This window comes from Oxyura jamaicensis, chromosome 14 (genome assembly GCF_011077185.1).
Source record: "Oxyura jamaicensis isolate SHBP4307 breed ruddy duck chromosome 14, BPBGC_Ojam_1.0, whole genome shotgun sequence".
NCBI lineage: Eukaryota > Metazoa > Chordata > Aves > Anseriformes > Anatidae > Oxyura > Oxyura jamaicensis.
Genome location: NC_048906.1, coordinates 2619532 through 2636310, shown reverse-complemented (window position 1 = coordinate 2636310; position 16779 = coordinate 2619532). Strand labels below are relative to the sequence as shown.

The 16779-nt window shown below is 50.6% G+C and overlaps 1 protein-coding gene across 4 annotated transcripts in view; it reads right to left on the bottom strand.

Annotated features, from left to right (window-relative positions):
- Positions 1-4776: 4776 nt before the first annotated feature.
- The window catches only part of CACNA1H (calcium voltage-gated channel subunit alpha1 H), a 220160-nt gene continuing 208157 nt past the window's right edge, over positions 4777-16779 (bottom strand). For 3 of the 4 annotated variants that reach the window (XM_035339712.1, XM_035339714.1, XM_035339716.1), the window contains 5 exons: positions 16088-16426; positions 14558-14704; positions 11307-11490; positions 8309-8490; positions 4777-7701 (listed from right to left, as the gene is read on the bottom strand). In XM_035339712.1, the coding sequence (XP_035195603.1) occupies positions 6532-7701; positions 8309-8490; positions 11307-11490; positions 14558-14704; positions 16088-16426 (2022 nt within the window). In that variant the 3' untranslated portion in view covers positions 4777-6531. The remainder of the gene's footprint in view (positions 7702-8308; positions 8491-11306; positions 11491-14557; positions 14705-16087; positions 16427-16779) is intronic. The other variant, XM_035339715.1, reaches the window with a different exon arrangement.

The window sequence follows — 16779 nt, the reverse complement described above, 5'->3', positions numbered from 1 at the left end:
GGAATGGGAGAAAGGCAGGAGGGATGGGAGGGAATGACTGAAATTTTATCCTTTCTCCCTTGCCCCTCAGAAATGCTTCAGAGCAAATCATTTATTTCAACTGAAAATTATCCAGGGGAAAAATAAAACAGCTCTCAAACAACTGTCCTTTGCAGCTAGCAAAGTTAGCAAGGCCATTTAATTAACACTTTATATTTATATATATATATATATTATTTTTTCCCATTTCCTTGGCTACCACCTAACCAGCTAACTCAGATCTAGCTAAGAGCCAATTTAAGTTTTTTTTTTTTTTTTTTTTTTTTTCTTTTTCAAGTGATATATAGCTGCTGGAGGAGTTAATACCAGCGCCGAGAGATTTTCCCCATGACAGAGAAAAGGCAGCGGGGTTATTCTGCAGCTCTGAGTCATCTGTACCTGCCTGTGGAAGGCCTCTGTCCCCTTCCAGTTGTAAGGAGACCTTTCTCCCCCCCGCCCCCTTACATGCCAATCTTGTTCTAATTAGCTGCATTTTTGCTCTTTATGATTAGAATGAAATCCCAAGCAACGAAGCAAAGAAAACTTAATTAACGGTCCATCAGAGATTTCAATTTCCAAGCATAATGAAAACTCACAGATCAGGGCTATTCTGTGGCTGTTATTTAACGATGTCAGCATCTCTCTTGGCCAAGTAAAACATTCATTTCTTCTTCCAGCCCTGTCCCGCTCCTGTTGTTTGGTGCTCCCTGCATGAGGCACTTGTTGGGAACCTCCCCGGGGCATTTGGGGAACCCAGGGAAGGAAGGTGCTCGCTGGCTTGCTGTTGTGCACATGGCAGGTCCCATCTCCTGCTCTAGCAAGCACTGACCTCTGTGCACAAGGCATTAAACAGCTAAGGGAATTGCAATTTTTTTCACTTCCAGGAAGAGCCAGGGCTTGGAAAAATCTGTGCCAACTCTCCCATGCTTATGCAAAGGACATTTTTTAGGCTCCAAGCTTCCAGGAAAGTGCTCTGGGAGTTGCTGCCACTTGTGATCCAGCGCTCAGTGCGCGTAGGTGGATGTTCTTACCTGTGGCAAAGAGCATCCTTGTGGGAGTGCGGTGGAAGAAAGAGGCTGGCTAAGAGAAAATGGGGTTGCACGGGGTGAGATTACAGTGAGAAAAAGGAACGTCTAAGGCAAAAGGAGCCTGTGCAGTCCTTCGCCTCTGCCAGACACAAAGTTCCTCCCCGGGGGAGCCTGCTTTTTGTGAGAGGCACAGGAGAAGGGCTCCTTTGCGGAACTGCATAATTGCAGTAGTGAGATGGAGCCCTTGGTGTGAGCGGCAGGCCCAGGTGCTGCTGCTTGCTGCTACCCAGGTGAGAGAGTGCTTTAAAATCTGCGCTGGAGGCTGGTGCCCAGAAAGCAGGTTCTTTGTCACCGTTACATTTTCAAGTATGATTAAACCAACCCTGAGGCTGATTCATTGCTTCCAAAAGGCACTCAGGGAGGGTGGGTGAGAGAGGAGCGACAATACAGTGGCACAGCAGAAAAGTTTATTTTTAATCCCAAATATTTATGATCCACACCTGCTAAATGGCCAGTGAAATGCATTTTATGGTGTCATTAATCTGCAATAAACCAGTTTTATTTTTGGAGTGTTTGCACTAAGTTGCCAGCCTGACTCATCCCTGCCTGCGTTTTATCTCTGCGAGGAGGCTACAGAGAGCTTCCCTGCCCTTTGTCTTAGCAGCCTTTTTCTTCTGTTCGTAGAGCTCTTCCCACCTGCTGTTCAAATCAAAGAACGTGGAAGTACATGGAAAGCCTGAGCCTAGACAGCGATATTCTTGCTGTAATTCTTGCTGAATTTATTTACCCAGAGATTTAGTTTGGTGGGAAAGTAATTGGGCAGCGTCTGGTGGGGTGAACTGTTCTGTTACATGCTGACGTGCTGTGAGCCAGCCAGAAAACAAGCACGAGGGGCTGCCGCTGCCCCAGGAGGGTCCCCAGCACCCCGGGGACTGCGGTGCAGTGGCTTTGTGGGGACAGGGGAAGCACTGTGACTCTTAACCCAGGCCACGTGTGAATGCAAGGAGACTTGCACCATCCTCAGCCCAAGCACAATTTACCCAAATCCCCCTGGAGTAAAAGAGCACAGCAAAAAGGCAAGGCAGAGGTGTCAATATCCAGCGTTCTGCCCCTCCTCGTGACACTGGGTGATTTATCAGGTTGGGATCCAGCTCTGATGCCGGCTGCAGAGCATCACTGCGTGCATGAGGTGCTATTGCCAGTGGGCTGTGAGCTGTCTGGTCTTCCACGAAGAATTAATTTGTTTTGGAACCTGTTAGCATTTGTTAGATTTTTTTTTTTTTTTGGTTAATGAGGAAAATTAATTAGTGCCTTGATCTGAGCCAGTCGGAATAAATTAACAGGCAGGCAGGAAGGAGGAGAGGGTGAGGAGGGCCAGAGGAGCTGCAACACGGTAGGGGCCATCGGGTTCAGTAAGGGCACGAGGAACAGGAGGCTCTGTGGAGAGGAGCGGAGGGAAGGCGAGCTCCTGCCTTTGCAGGCACAAAGCCCTCCTGCTTGTCAGCCACCGTGGCTGTATTTTGGGGGACAGCTGGCTCAGGTGGGAGAGCCTCTGCTTGGGCATCTGCAGCAAACCCAGGCAACATCACCCCAGGCCTTCGGCAACTTGTGCCTCTGAGTGGGCAAAACTGAGGCATGAAACATAAACTGCTCTGTTTTTATTTTTATTTTTAATCAAGCAGTCTAATAATTAATCTGGTTTCTTTCCCGTGGTGTGAGATAATGAGGGTTGCTGGCGCTTTTCCCTGCAAACAGATGTTTTCCCTGAATAATCCAAAGGCCGCAGCTGGAAAACCCAGCCCCTGGCTGGCAAGTGCATGAAAGCAAGTCAAGGGGTCCTGGCACGAGGCGCAGCCCTGGCTCAGCCCCCTGGGGCCATGGCCCCAGCCTGGGGCTGAAACCCTCCCCGGTGATATCTCGGTGAGCAGAGATAACGACCAGGGGTGTGCTTATGCCACTGCATGTCCTGCAGCCACCGCAGAGAGCCCACAATGGGGCTGCACACACAAAAAGGGCTGAAAAAATCATCATGGGGGAAGCCGGGCTGCCTCAGTTAACACCATTTTGTGCAAGAGGACTGAGCACCCACCCGGCGCGAGCTTGAGTTATCACAGGGCCTGAGCGGGATTGCAGCAGATAGCCACGCTGAGCTGCTTGGATAAAAAACATTTGGAGATTTCAGCCCCTCACCCCCACTGCTGTTGGCTGAGGTGCTGGTGGGAGGCAGTAAAATTTCTAATTAAGGCCCCGTAAGGAAGAGGCGATGGCCCCAGACATTAAAACAGCCATGTATTTAATGCTTAATTGGGAATGTTTAATGGATAAAGTCAATTTAATTATTCAACCTAAGAAAGCTTGTACAAATATCAGTCCTTATTAGTATTCATGCCACCTGTATGATCTCACAACATTGGCAGATTAAAGGAGATTAAAGGTTGTATCTAATTGCACCGAGGATGGTTTCAGACTAGAGGCTTTTTTTTTTTTTTTTTTTTCTTTTTTTTTTTTTTCCCCAGCCTAACAAAGACAATTTCACACTGATGCCATCTGCGATTCGACCTTGAAGCAGAGACCTTCTGAAGATGCTTTGAGGTGGTTTCCTCTGCCCCTTCCTCAACACGCTGGTTGTTGTAGTCCTCATTTATCCCTGCTCTCCAGGGCTGCCTGGAGCAAGGCCAGGCTCTGCTGCAATGGGGAGAGCTGGGGCAGAGCCGGGCTGACAAATGAATGTGAATGAATTGTCATTAATAATGCAAAATAGAAACAGATCCAGTTAAATAATGATTTACATTTATCTGGTTATCTGCATTCTCCACTTCCAACCTCAAGCAATGCCACCCTTGCAGGCAGCCTGGTGGAAATTGCTTAGCATTGTAAGGATTCGATCAGCAGGAAAATGAACACGGCTTAACAAAGTTAGGCTGTTCCTCCACGCTGTTGTAGATGGCCAGGTCTGGGGCCTAAAATCCAGCTCTGCTCCATGGAACGCGTGGGTTTTAACAAACTGCTGCTTTATAAAGGAGCCGGTTGGTAACACAATCCCGACCCCCAGCACTTGCTGTGTGTTTTGGCTGTTCTCCATCGCTTTGTCCTGTTTCTCCAGCTGCAGCTGTGCGGGTCTCCTGCCGCAGTGGAGCACAAGACACTCGTCGTGTCCCATCCTGACCCTGCTCCTGGCCGGGTGGCAGGCAGAGGCACTGTCACCTGCACGGCTTCTTTTAATTCCCTTCACATCTTTACTAACGTAAAATCAAGTAACCCCTGGGCTGCTTTTTGGCCTCCTGGAGGCTCCAAGCTGTGGTTCCTGCTTCAAAATTAAGGCTTTGGTACCTGGATCCTGATACCCCGAATATTCAGCCATCTCCTAGGGAAGCCTGGCCCTGGCCCTACGGCTCAGAGCCCTTCGGACGCTGCCTACCCAGCAAAGCTCAGTAACAACCGCAGCAATAATTACTTTTACAGTATTTCTCCGGAATTCCCCACTATCCCACCGAGGCGGAATAATTACAATAATCCTAAATGACTTAATTGCGGCAGTGCAGGTGCTCAGAGGCAGCTGGCACAAAGCTGCTCGATGCACAGGGCCCCTGGGGCAAGGACTCACCGGCAGCACGAAGGGGGCTGAGCAGGCACCGTCCCCACGTCCCCAAGCTCCCTGGGGCAGGGGAGGGTCTGGAGCCGGGGCTGCAGCAGCGGCATCCCCGTGCTGCGGCACAAAGTCAGGCCACGCTTCCAGTTTATACAGTTTAATACATGTGAAACAAGATACATTTCCTTTTGAGTAATGAATGCATAAATAACAGAAGATATATGTGAATGCATAAATATGAGGCGGCATGGAACGAACCAAACAAAAACGGTTGTTTTTTAATTTTTTTTTTCCTGCATGTCTTTTTGCTGCTGTTGCCCGGCGCTCGGGTTGACGTCGGCTTTCCGTGGTGAAGCTGTCCCGCGGGGAGGGCCTGGATGAAGAGCGGGGAAGGGGCAGGGAACGGAGGCTAAAAACGAAAAATCAACCCCAAAACTGAAAAAATAAAAATAAAAAATAATGTGGTGTTGACAGGTGCCTCGAATTCCTTGAGAGGCTTCTGGCAGAGGGGCCTTCGGAGGGCAGCGCGTCCACGTGGGTGCGGGTGTGCAGAGGAAGACGAACAGAAAGAGTGCAAATGGGACGGTTACGGCTACCACCGAGTTCTCGAAGGCATTCTGCTACGAGAACAAATCATTAGCTTAAATGCTCACAAAGAACATCACCTAAGACAGCTCTTTATACCTTTACAGACTGTATCAATAATTTACTTTGAACTGCAGTAAACAAAATACATTTCTTAAATAACTTACTATTTATTTTTTTTTTGTCTATCTCTCTGTAAATTTAACTTTTTCCTTTTTTTTTTAGTCTTTTTTTTTTTTTTTGTAACGCAAGAAACTTTGTTTGTGCACGCGTTCAGATTATTGCGACATTTAACCTGAATATCCGTTAAAAAAGGAAAAAAAAAAAAAAGCAAAAGGACAATTGTACAGACAAGAAGAATGAATAACTTATTATTGCACTGGCTACAATTCAGTAGTGATTTGGTTTTTTTTCTGTGGTTAGGACAACCTCTAAAGTACAAAAGAGAAATGAGAGACGGCTAAAGCATCAGCTGGGAAAAGAAGCTGCTAGGATGATGGTGGAGAAAGAGAGGGAGGGGGGAAAAAAGGAGAGCAAAGAAAGAGGAGAAACATTTGGAAAACGCATGGCTGTAATAATTAGATCCACATAAAACCCAAGGAAACACCACCCGGTTGCAGAGTCACATGTAATGCAAAAAACAGTATCGTTTCTCTATAAAAATATGTGCATTATGAAGAGAGAGTCTTCGTGGGTATATATTTTTTTTGTCTTTTTTCCTTGTTTTGTATCTCACAAATACATTATTTCTATTTATATAACTGCTGATATACAGACAATGTACAGCTCCCATCTGCTGGGCACTCCCACGTAACGTGACATCTCTAAAAGGTGCCTTTTTAAAAGTCGAGCGTCTTTTTTTTTTTTTTTTAAAAAAAAACAAACAAACAACAAAACCCAAAGAGAATCCCCCAAGCCCCAACCGCCACCACCTCGCACCCGAATCAATGTGATCGAGGCCGTGGAGGGCGGCGGGAGGACCGAAGCCACCCCCCGGCCAGCTCCACCTCCCCGTTAGAAAAGAAACCCCCAAACCGCTCGCAAAGCCGCTCCCCCCGCCCCGAAACACCCGTCACCGTTTCGTCCAGCCGTTTGTTTGGTTTCTTTTTAATTTTTTTTAAACTTTTTTTTTGTTTTGTTTTGTTTTTTTTTTGCAAACCTCCACAGCGCTTAAGAACAAGTGACTGCGAGAAAGGAAAAAAAAACCGAGAGAGCGGCCGCGCACCCGCCGCCGCTCAGTCCCTTCGGTTTCAAAACCCACATTGGTGTCAAGCCCTTGAGACCCCCCCCCAGATCCCCCCTCCCAGAAAGCTATACTGGCTCATCGATGTCTTCTTCTGTTGCGACAGTCACGGGCACCAAGTCCTGCTTCCGGAGGGGGCTCTTGGCGGTGCCGAGGAGCTCTTTGCTTTTCTCAGCGCTGCTCCACTGAGTTTTTAAGTGATCCGCCTTTTTCAGTTCGGGGGCTGCGGGGTCCGGCCGGGAATCCGGCGTGGACTGCCCGCTGTCCAGGAGATCCGAGAGGCTGCTCAAGGAGCTGCCGTCCGACTGCTCGAAGGAGAAGTTGGGGATGGCCAGGTGCTCCCCGCGGCACGGGGGCTGGCCCCGGCGCTCCGCTTTGGAGGCCGGTTCCCCCCCGGGCTGGCTCTCCGCGAGCTCCAGGGACTCTCTGTAAGCCGGGAACTCGCAGGATGGGGTCCTTCGGCGCAGCATGCTGTTCTCGGAGGGTTTGGTGCGCGAGGCCGCCCCGCCGTCGTCCTCCATGGGAGGATCTATAGAAATGCAGGGCGGGCTCATCTTCTTCTTCCTCCGGGCTCCGTGGATGTACTCGGACTCCGGCTGGATGTGGGCAGGGGACCGCTGCTTCTCCTCGGCAGGGTCCTCAAAGCTACAGTCTCCATCGCTGATGGAAGGGCAGATCTCGATGGAGTGCCGCCTTTGGTCGTCTGCCCAGCTGGGCTTGTTGAGGAAGCCCTTAGTATCGATGCTGTAAAACTTCTTCAAGTCCTTCTCCTTGCCGCCTCCCCCGGAGAGGCTGCTTGTGCTGCAATTCTTGGGGGGCACCGGCGACGGGGCCGGGGAGATGAACGGCGAAGTCGAGCGGCTCCCAGCCTCTGAGTGCTCCCCCCAGTCTTTGGCTGAGCTGTTGATGTGGCGAACCTCCTCGTCGGCCAGGTCGGAGGGCTCCACGAGGCAGCCCTCGGGGCTGGGGGGGCCGCTGCCGGGGCTGGCCGGCCGGCTGGGGATCCCGCGCTGGCCGCAGCCATGCTTCCGCGCCAGCGTGCCGGGGTGCCGGTGTGGGGAGGATGGAGGGGAACGTGGAGGGGTGGCCGGCAGGGAGGAGGCCGTGGGGTGGAGAGGGCTGGGGGTGAAGGTGCTCTGGGGCTGCTTCGCCGACGGTAGCGTCTCTCCCGACTCCGCTTGCAGGCTGTCCTTGGGATCCGGCGTCTGCCCGTCCACGGAGTCCGTCCGAACGGCCTCCTGGAAGGGGAGGAGAGAGATGGGGGCAAGAGCCTGGGGATCTGCTGGGCTGGCGGCACTTTTAGGGGTGAAAGCTGGCCCGTGGGAGAACGGTTGGTGGGTGTAATGCTTCCCTCACCGCCCCGTCCCCACCCCACAGTGCCAGCCCCCATGGGACTGCCTCCATAAAAGTTTTGCAAGCAGAGCTGGGGCCTCAGCGTGAAGCCTTTTATCTGCTGGGTCTCTCTGCACGGGCATGGTCCTGCTCTGAATGAGCACCAAATACTGTCGCTGCAACCTGCGCAAAGGGGCACGGTGTAGGGCTGACCCCTGGGCTTCTCACAGCACGGGCACAACTGAATTGGCCATCGACCCCCATGCTGCAGCAGTTCCTGAGTAGATGGGTACATCCACAAAGGTGAAAGCAGGTCAGGAGGGCCTTCCCCTGTGTGCCACTCGCTGGGACCGGAGTAAACCTTTATGGTAACAGAATTAGAAATGTTTTGTTCTAAAAGGGGGAATTCTGCTCTCAACTCCAAAAAAACAAATCCAAGAGAGGACTGGAAAAGAAGAGAAGAACTGAGGTGACTACAAGGGAGTTTGCCTCTGCAGGCTCTTGGCCTCTTACCTGCCTGCATAGCAGCTTGTTGAGGGTAGGAGATCGAGGAACGACGTGGGGGGGAAGGATCTTCCAGCGGTGCCGGCCGTCGTGGTTGGGAGAACGCGCGGCCAGCTGGAGGGACTCCGGTGGGACTCTCAGAGAGGAGGAACACGCTCCCACGGGCTGGGAACGGATGGAGGTGATGGACCCTAGGAAACAGAGCGGGAACAGTCACCACCACGGCTCTAAATATCTGACCATACCTCATCAGGAGACAAAAGAAGCCTCCTCTGCAATCCACCTGCATTGCATGCGGGCTCTGCCCTCCTTGGGATATCACCCATTACAAACTTCATGCTCACAGCGTCTGTTTTCTGTTCCAGGCAATGGAAACCTTCTCTGTCAGCGGCTGTGACGCTCAGGGTGGATGGCAGCCACCAGGACCACACAGCAACCAGTGAAGGACAGGTCCGGGGCTGCATCGGAAGCCCGGCCATTGCCGCTTTCCCTGCAGCGCTGCATCAGGGGGATTTATAAAAGGACTTGGAGAAGGTGGATGAGGGAAATCTGGTGGCTGGGCTGTTTTTTCCCTGAATCCATTTGCAGCCTTGTGCCAGGAGGAGGCAAGAGCAGCGCTCCAGAGCTCGCCTTGCCTTGTGCAGTCAGCGGGCACCCTGTGCCAGCTTCTCCAGGAGGAGACACTGCTGGCACGCCCAGGGCAGTTTTTTCATTTCCTACAATGCAAATCCTACCACCGCTTTCCATCCACGAGGCAGCCCCTGGCTGAACGCAGTCTGATCCACAGCACAGAGGCTGCTTCAAGTGCTTTGAGTCCCTGAGCTCATGTATCAGGCAGGGAGCGCGCTCTTCCTGAAGGCTCCCAGTCCCCTGGCTGAGTCTAAAGGCAATCCTTCCTCCCCAGCTCCTTTGTGGTGCTGCTTTACTGCAGTTCCGAGTTGTTTGAAAGACCTTTTGCTTTTTTTTATTATTATTTTTGGCTGCAGGATTTATTGTCCTCATTAGCTTGAAACCCAACGTCTGTTTCTACGTTGCTGCTCCATGTTAAAAACACAGCTATCCATCACTTCAAGAGATCTCGCCCAGAGGTCAGGGAACTTGAACTTATGACAAAAGCCATCCAGGCAGTTTGCAGTTGTATTTCAGAAAGAGATTTGTTGTTGGGGAGAAAGAAAACTTAGCGTTTAATCATTTTTCTTTTGGAGCTTTTCTCCAGAGCACCACGGAAGCAGCAGAGCTGTGAGGTTCCCACCCCACAACCTGCCCCACTTCTCCCTTTTTTGTTTTTGGGCTCTCCTACAGGCAGTTTCAGGCTGAGTCTGTACTATTCATTGTGCTAATCCAGGCTTTACAAAATGTTTTTTATGATGCAGAAAAATGTTGTCATAAAATCTTTTACAAACACAGTCATAAAATCAAAACCTTACGCTTTCCTCCCCATCCGTAGTTGGAATTTCCTTCTGCTGGAAACTTTCCATCTATCTGTCCTATAGGAAACCAAAAAACCCTCTAAACTGCATGGTCAGGAACCCTGAAGAGAGCCAAATCTCTCTGGATTTGTATATTTTTCTTTCGTTTTTCTAACAAATCAGGAAACTGCGTCTAAGACCAAAATAATACAAGAGCTGGTCATCTCACATTTTCAGTGTGTAGACACCAAAATGTTGAGAGAAGAGCAGACATCCTTAACTGACATTGAAAAGCTGATGAAAGCACAGATGCTAATCTGTGTGTGTGTAACTTAGGGGACTGTCACTTAAATCAGAGTCTGGTCAGCTCAGGAGCAGCACAGCTCTGGGTGATGCTCCTTGGATGCATCCACCAGCTCAGAGAGAAGGTAAGCACCTGTCATATCCATTACTTGAGCGTTCTTGGAGAGAAATTTGGGAAAGATGAAAAATCCCTGGCCAGTTCTACCCACCCCTGCCAACATCACAGCAGTTTTATACCTGCATAAATCCTGATTTACACCCACTACAGAGATGAAAATCATCCCCAGTAGTCCAGCCATGAAACTCAACCTCTGTTTTCTTTGCTTAGCAAAGAATTTGCAGGTGAAATAATAATAAATACTGAGCAGAGAACGTTAACTGGTATCCAGACAGCTTAAGCAAATAGAGAGTTACTTCGCCCAAGGAAATCGGAGCAGATCTTGCCAGCCCCACCAGGGTCTGCAAGCCCACCACTCCCCTGTCCAAGCAGTCCTTGCATTTCAAACAGCGTTGCATCAAAGGAAACCATACTGGTAAGTTCTTGGGAGCCACTCAAGAAGCACATGTGCTTTTAGGGAGGCAGATATTTTCTTTCTTATTGATTTCCCCTTCAAACCAATTCGTGCAACAAAGGAGAAAGAAAGGCATTTTAGGGGAAATGTATTTGGATGCAGTTGGGTAAATGTAAACTCCAAGGCTCTGTGTAGCTTGTGATTCCCTGGCTGCGGGGTCTCTCCGCAAGATTCATTATAAGGCCAGGCTACAGAGGCACTGGAGAGTGCTTTCTAATCTTTATGCTCCCAAAGAAACTCCTCCATCTGTGAACTCAATGTACTGTGCTAAAACGATAGTGCTCTGAGACTGGAGACTGCCTGAAACAAGAGCTGTACAGGAGCTCTGTCAGGAAGCAACGCCGACGCCAGCTTTTATTCATGTTGACTTTATTGATTTGTATTCCTGATGTCAGGGCCGATCATTTCAGAAGAAATGTGCAGCTCATACCCTTTTCCTTGGCTACCCGCCTGTGCTCTGTGCCTCTCGCATTGCTTGGGAGCCCCACTTCTCCCCAAACACCCAAACCGCCCACTTGCTCCTGACAAAACGCAGTGATGTGATGAAAACACAGCACTGCAGCCCGTGGGATGGTATCAAACCAAACAAAGCGAGCCCTGGCTCAACCCACACGCGGTGCTGGCTGCGAATTCCCCATCTAACCACACGTGTGCAGGCAGGAGTTACTGTGCACGGTTTTGGCTGGCCGTCAGAGGAGGAAGGGAAATCTCCGTGAATGGTACCTCGCTGGGATTTGCAGGGATACGTCTCCATCTCCACCTCGTGGAGGGGGAAGGGGGCTTTGGCTGGCATGACGGGCCGGAACATGTAGCTGTCGTTGGGCAAGGAGTGCATGCGGGACACGGAGATCTTGCGGACCGTCAGGAGGTTTTGAGAGTCCTGTGGCCGCAGACTGGCCGCGCCAACCTGCAAAGCAAGGAGACAGGGAAAGGGGTCATTCAGCATCTTGGTGAATTTACAGTGGTCTCCTTCACGTCTGCTTTTCGTTTTAAAACCCGGGCAGATGTTCCTCTTGGCATCTTACAGGGAGTCAGCAGCACTGGTGACTGCAACAGAACACCAAAGCCGCAGAAAGAGCTCAAATTGCAGCTCGAGTAAAACAAGGCATCAATGAGCCACCACTAAGCCGATTCTTGGACACAGCAGCAAAGAAATAAGGTCCAGGAAAATGGGGCCCACCCTCCGAACACAGGAGAAAGCCAATATTTCGCACACTGTTCTGATTTTCCCAGGCATGTTTTCAGCCCAGCCTGGGTGGTGATGGGACAGACGGACAAAATCAGCCAGTGCATGGCCACGCAGACCTAGGGTACCAAACATTTCTGGAAACTCATGTCTTGTCCCCCCAGACACACACACACAAAGGCAGACATTTAAACACACCCACGTTAAGACTACGGGAGACCCTGGGCCTCTCCCCTGAAGCATGGGGCCTGTTGGGCACCGCCGGCCCCGGTGGGTGGCAGAGGGAAGGAGAGGACCTCGTGGCACGGCACCACCTGGGTGTGGAGCCTGTTTTGGGGAAGAAAAGGGATTTCTCTGTTTGCCCTCTGTGTCAAACAGGGCTCCGGTTGGAAGTGCCCAGACAGAGCATCTCCCATCATGACTCTTAAACCTGAGCCCTCACTGCTTCTCGGAGGCTCTCTTCACTTCATCCACCTTACAGAGAACTTATCCCAGGATCTCAGGAAGCTTTATGTCCCCAACAATGTCCCTGTGGTGCTGATGGAGCAGCAGTGAGAGGTGGTGCTGTGACCAGGCCAAGTGTACAGGGCAGCAGGATCCCTGCACCTGCAGCCTGGCTCCTGGCCCCAAGGTTTCGGTCCTCAACACCTTCCCCTTACAATTTACCACATTATCTGAAGTACAACTGATCACTCTGGTTTGCCTTTAATGTCAGCCTCACAGTGACTGACTGAAAACATTTTCCCAGCTGCATGTCTTAAATTAAATGTATTTTGCTTCGCTCCACTGGGTTGTTTTCCCTCTGTGCTAGCAAAAGCTGGACCCAAGATCCCTTGCTGGATAATTTGGAAGTCACCAAGGATCTGTTTGAATCTTTTTTCCATACGTTCCTGGCTCATGAATTTCTTTCCTCAGATCCAAAAGAGATACATCCTGAGACGAATCACTCAATGCTTTTACCCTCTTGAACTTGGCTGAGAAGCCGAGGGGATCAGCGGCGGTTATTTACAGGTAGCTGGCATCCCGAGCACCCCCCCGGGTCTACCCAGGCCTCTCTCCTGCTGTATTAGTGCAGCGGCAGGGCAGCCGTGCCAGTTGGCCTTTGGGCATTGCAGCTAATGAGCCACCAGCACCCCAGCACCTGAGCTGAAGGCGGGCAGGCAGTTGTTGAAATCCCATGCCACAGGGAGAACAAAAGGCCTCGCCCCGCTGTCTCAGAGGACTAACAGAAGGATCACAGCATTTTTCTATTAAATCTCTGTTCGTCGCGAAGGGATCTCGCATCAGTCTGCTCCGGCTGGGACAAATGAACAGAAATCCCTTCTTGACACAAACAATGGTGATTTTTAAGGCTTCAGCTATTGAGTCCCAATTGACTGAGGGACTTGGGTAAATTCCAGATGGCTCAAAGCCACCGTAAGAAGTACTTGAAATATTAAACGTGTGCAAGAAGTTTGCTGGCTCACACCTGGCGAGCTGCTCCTGACACTTGGAGAAGGCTTGGAAGGCTTGGAGACACAACACCATGCTGCTCCTCCTCTGTGCTGGGAAATGCACTTGGGAGCCAGATCCTGAGTCCTGGCAATCAGCGAAATCCTTCTACACCCATGAAAACCCAACCCGAACCAGCACTGCCGAGGCTGTGCGTGGTGACTGCTGCCTGCACCAAGGCTCTCTGACAGCAATAAACTGACCCTAGAGGGCCTTGGGGATGCAGCTCCGAGGCTTGGTTAAGCATCTTTAATGAGCAAGCCCAGCTCCCTCCTCTCCTGTCTGGGAACTGGTAACCTGTTGGAGCTCTGATTTTGTTCTGGTGCAAAGGGAGCTCGAGAAGAAACAATCCTGCAAACACCTCTGCAGGACATAACCCTTCCTGGGTGATTAAACAAAGCCTAAAGCAGATTCATTCCGGGTGGCTGCTGCAAGCTGTCTGATGGCAGAGGATGTGCTCACCTCTGCAGCATGCATTGCTTTGTGGCACTGTACCTCCTCTCCCAGGCTCATTTGTGCCAAATGACCGCAGCCCATCCAGCAGCACACTGATTTAGGAGGGGCACGTTCCAGGCTCAGGCCTGAGAGCTCCTGTCAGCTGAGAGCTGGGGCAGGGTCACTCCTGTGGGCACATTTGGTTCTCTGTGGTCTCAGTAGGAGCAAGGTAGAGAGGAACAGCACCTCCAGCTGGAAGAAGGGGTCTCTAGGAGGCAGGATGAGTGAAGGAAGAGACAGAAAGATGTTCACCAGCTTGCTCCATCATGCTTCTAAGTGGGGACTGAATTTCAGGGCAGATGATGTGCAGCAGTACATAGAGCATCTCTGAATCCACAGCTCTGGTGCTTGCTGAATGCCTAATAGGTAAAAGTGCTGATTTACGCATGCCTTTCAGTTTTCTCAATACTAGATCATAAACAGGGCCTTACAGTAACAGTGAGAAAACCAAACGGGGCCTTGTTGTCTCCATAAACCAATAAAAGAATCTGCCTGTCTCCAGCTCTCGATATATGATTTGAAGACAGACAGCTTACACATCACATGTACATTAAATACAAGACTCCTTTTTGTCTAAAAAGAATATTTCTTTTGTGTTCCAGACAAGACTGCAGGCAAAGTCGGCTGGGACGTGTTCCCTGCCCAGCTCCTGCACAGGCAGAAGCAGTACAGAGGACAGAGGATGGAAACGACTGCTGTGGCTGTGAAGCGACAGGCTTAGGACGACTCGGACACCACCGCCAGCTGCACAGCACTAAAGCACAATGCCACAACGCAGAAGCAACGGCGCGGCGTCATTCACCTCAGCCTCGTGGCCTGGGGGGTGGTGGGAAGGAGTCAGGACATGGTGGGAAACAGAGCAGGAGGACGGGATTTCCATCTCGGGAGTCTCTGCCCCCTCCAGCGTGTCTGGGATGGCTAAAGAGACATTCTCACAGCTCAGCGCCTCCTTCAAATCAGGGAGATAAAAAGCATCAGTAGCAGAGCAAGGCTGTCTTAGCGCTCCACACAGACCAGGGCAATACAGAGCATCTTGTAACACCTTCCTGGGTGCCTGTGCCACCGTCAGCAGCAGGATTAATTGCACAGAGCCGTGTGTATTTAAGCCCCTCAGTGCTGGCAGGTTTCTAGCGCTAAGAGGCTCTGCAGATGAAGTGAACAGCCCTCCGAGGAACCCGTAGCTCCTGGTCTGCTCTGGAGGTACTCCTGGATCAGCAAAACTCGAGGAGAGTGAGCTCAGTTTGCAATCAGAGCCTGTGTAAAAGGACGTGCCCTCTCGTCCCCAGCTGAGAAAAGGAACTTTGTGTTTATGGTGCATTTTCCTGCAGAAATCTCTATTAGAAGCTCTATCTAAATAGTGAATTCCCCATCGCTATGTAACCAAATTCCTTTTTACTTGATTTAATAGAGTCTGATGGATTTCACAAGAATCTAATTTAATGTAATTTAATCTGAACCCCTCTCATTGATTTTGCAGTAGATTTATTTGCAATCAGAGTGACAAAGGAACTCCATCTTCACTCCTAATCATATGCTGCTGACATGGGATGAGACAATTATCTCATGCCCCTCCTTTATTTCCCCCTACTTCTGATTGCCCTCATTTTCTAGAGGACTAGTAAAAATCCAAGAGCAGAGACACATCTGGAAAATCCGCCCCAGAAGCACCACTTTCTTGACAGGGGGGCCTGACAATTCCCAGGGTCCAAGCTGGCCATGCCCTGAGCAGAGCGTGAGCCAGCGGAAAGCTGCATGTTTACAGACAAGCCCTTCTGAGCTGCATGCTACAATTTGCTTGAGGCTTCTCTGGAAATCCCCCAATGGGACTAAAAAGAACCTGAGCAGGATTTCTGTGTCTGTGTGAAGGGAATTTGTGCCATCCCTTTTGTATGTGTCAGGGTTGTCAGGGCCAGAGAGCCCAGGGCTTTATGAGATTGCACCCTGGTGCTGTTGCTTATGCTAAAATGACAAGGACCAATGTGCTGCCTGGGGAACAGGACAGGGACATGTGGCTATATGCTTCTGAACTTAAAATTCATGATCTTTGACCTTCAGGTCTTCCCTAGAACAACAATCAGGACATTGTTAGCCCTGGAGAATGTTTCTAATGGTCTTCCTCCTCAGGGACCCCTCCTGAGATGGCTCAAGATGTGGAGGCGGTGGTGACACCTCAGCTGGAGGGGGGTGCAGGAAAGCTGCCTTCCTCCCACTCTGCCTCATCTCCTGCCTGCTTGGCTCCGTGTCACTCGGGATCAGACAGCAATGACTGGCAGGAACTGTCCCCTCCCTACCCCAAGCATGGGAATAGCAGAGACCTTGTGTGAACCATTACCAGGGCTTGGTGCTTTGTCTGCACTGCTGACTCCGACTTCACGGCCTCCTGACTTCTGTAGGGCGCCCTGCTGTCCGGGGCCACCGCACCTCCCCTGCTCCCGCTGGTGGCTGAGGTGGTTGCTCCTCTGGACATCTCCAGCTCGATCTCAGCATCCATCTCAGCATCCTCCTTGGCCTCCTTGTTGCTCTCCTCCAGGTGCTTCATCAGCACTGCCACCACCACGTTGACCAGGACGAACTGTGCGATGAGGACAAAGGTGACGAAGTAGACAGGAGAGATGACGGGCAGGTAACTGAGGCAGTGCTTGTCTTCCCGAGTGCACTCCCGGAGGGTATCCTGCAGCAGGGAGGCAGAGGTGAGGGATTAACAAAGTCTGGGGCTCCAAATACATGAACAACCAAAGACGACCAGAAAAGCATATAATAATATAACCCAGAGACAATGGCTTGTGGGTACAGTCTAAATGAGTGGGAGGAAACATGGACACCATGAATTACGGCATCTACAAAGAGGAGGATCATGCTATGTCCCAAAGGCACAGGGCAGAGTCCATGGTTACTTCTCCCAGCCACAAGAACAGGCACAATTTGTCTGAAATATAATAAATCTGTTATATATATATAAAAAAAAAGAAGTTTCAGGTTGAGCAAGACTTAGGCCAAATTATCCTTTGAAAATACTTGGCTTTT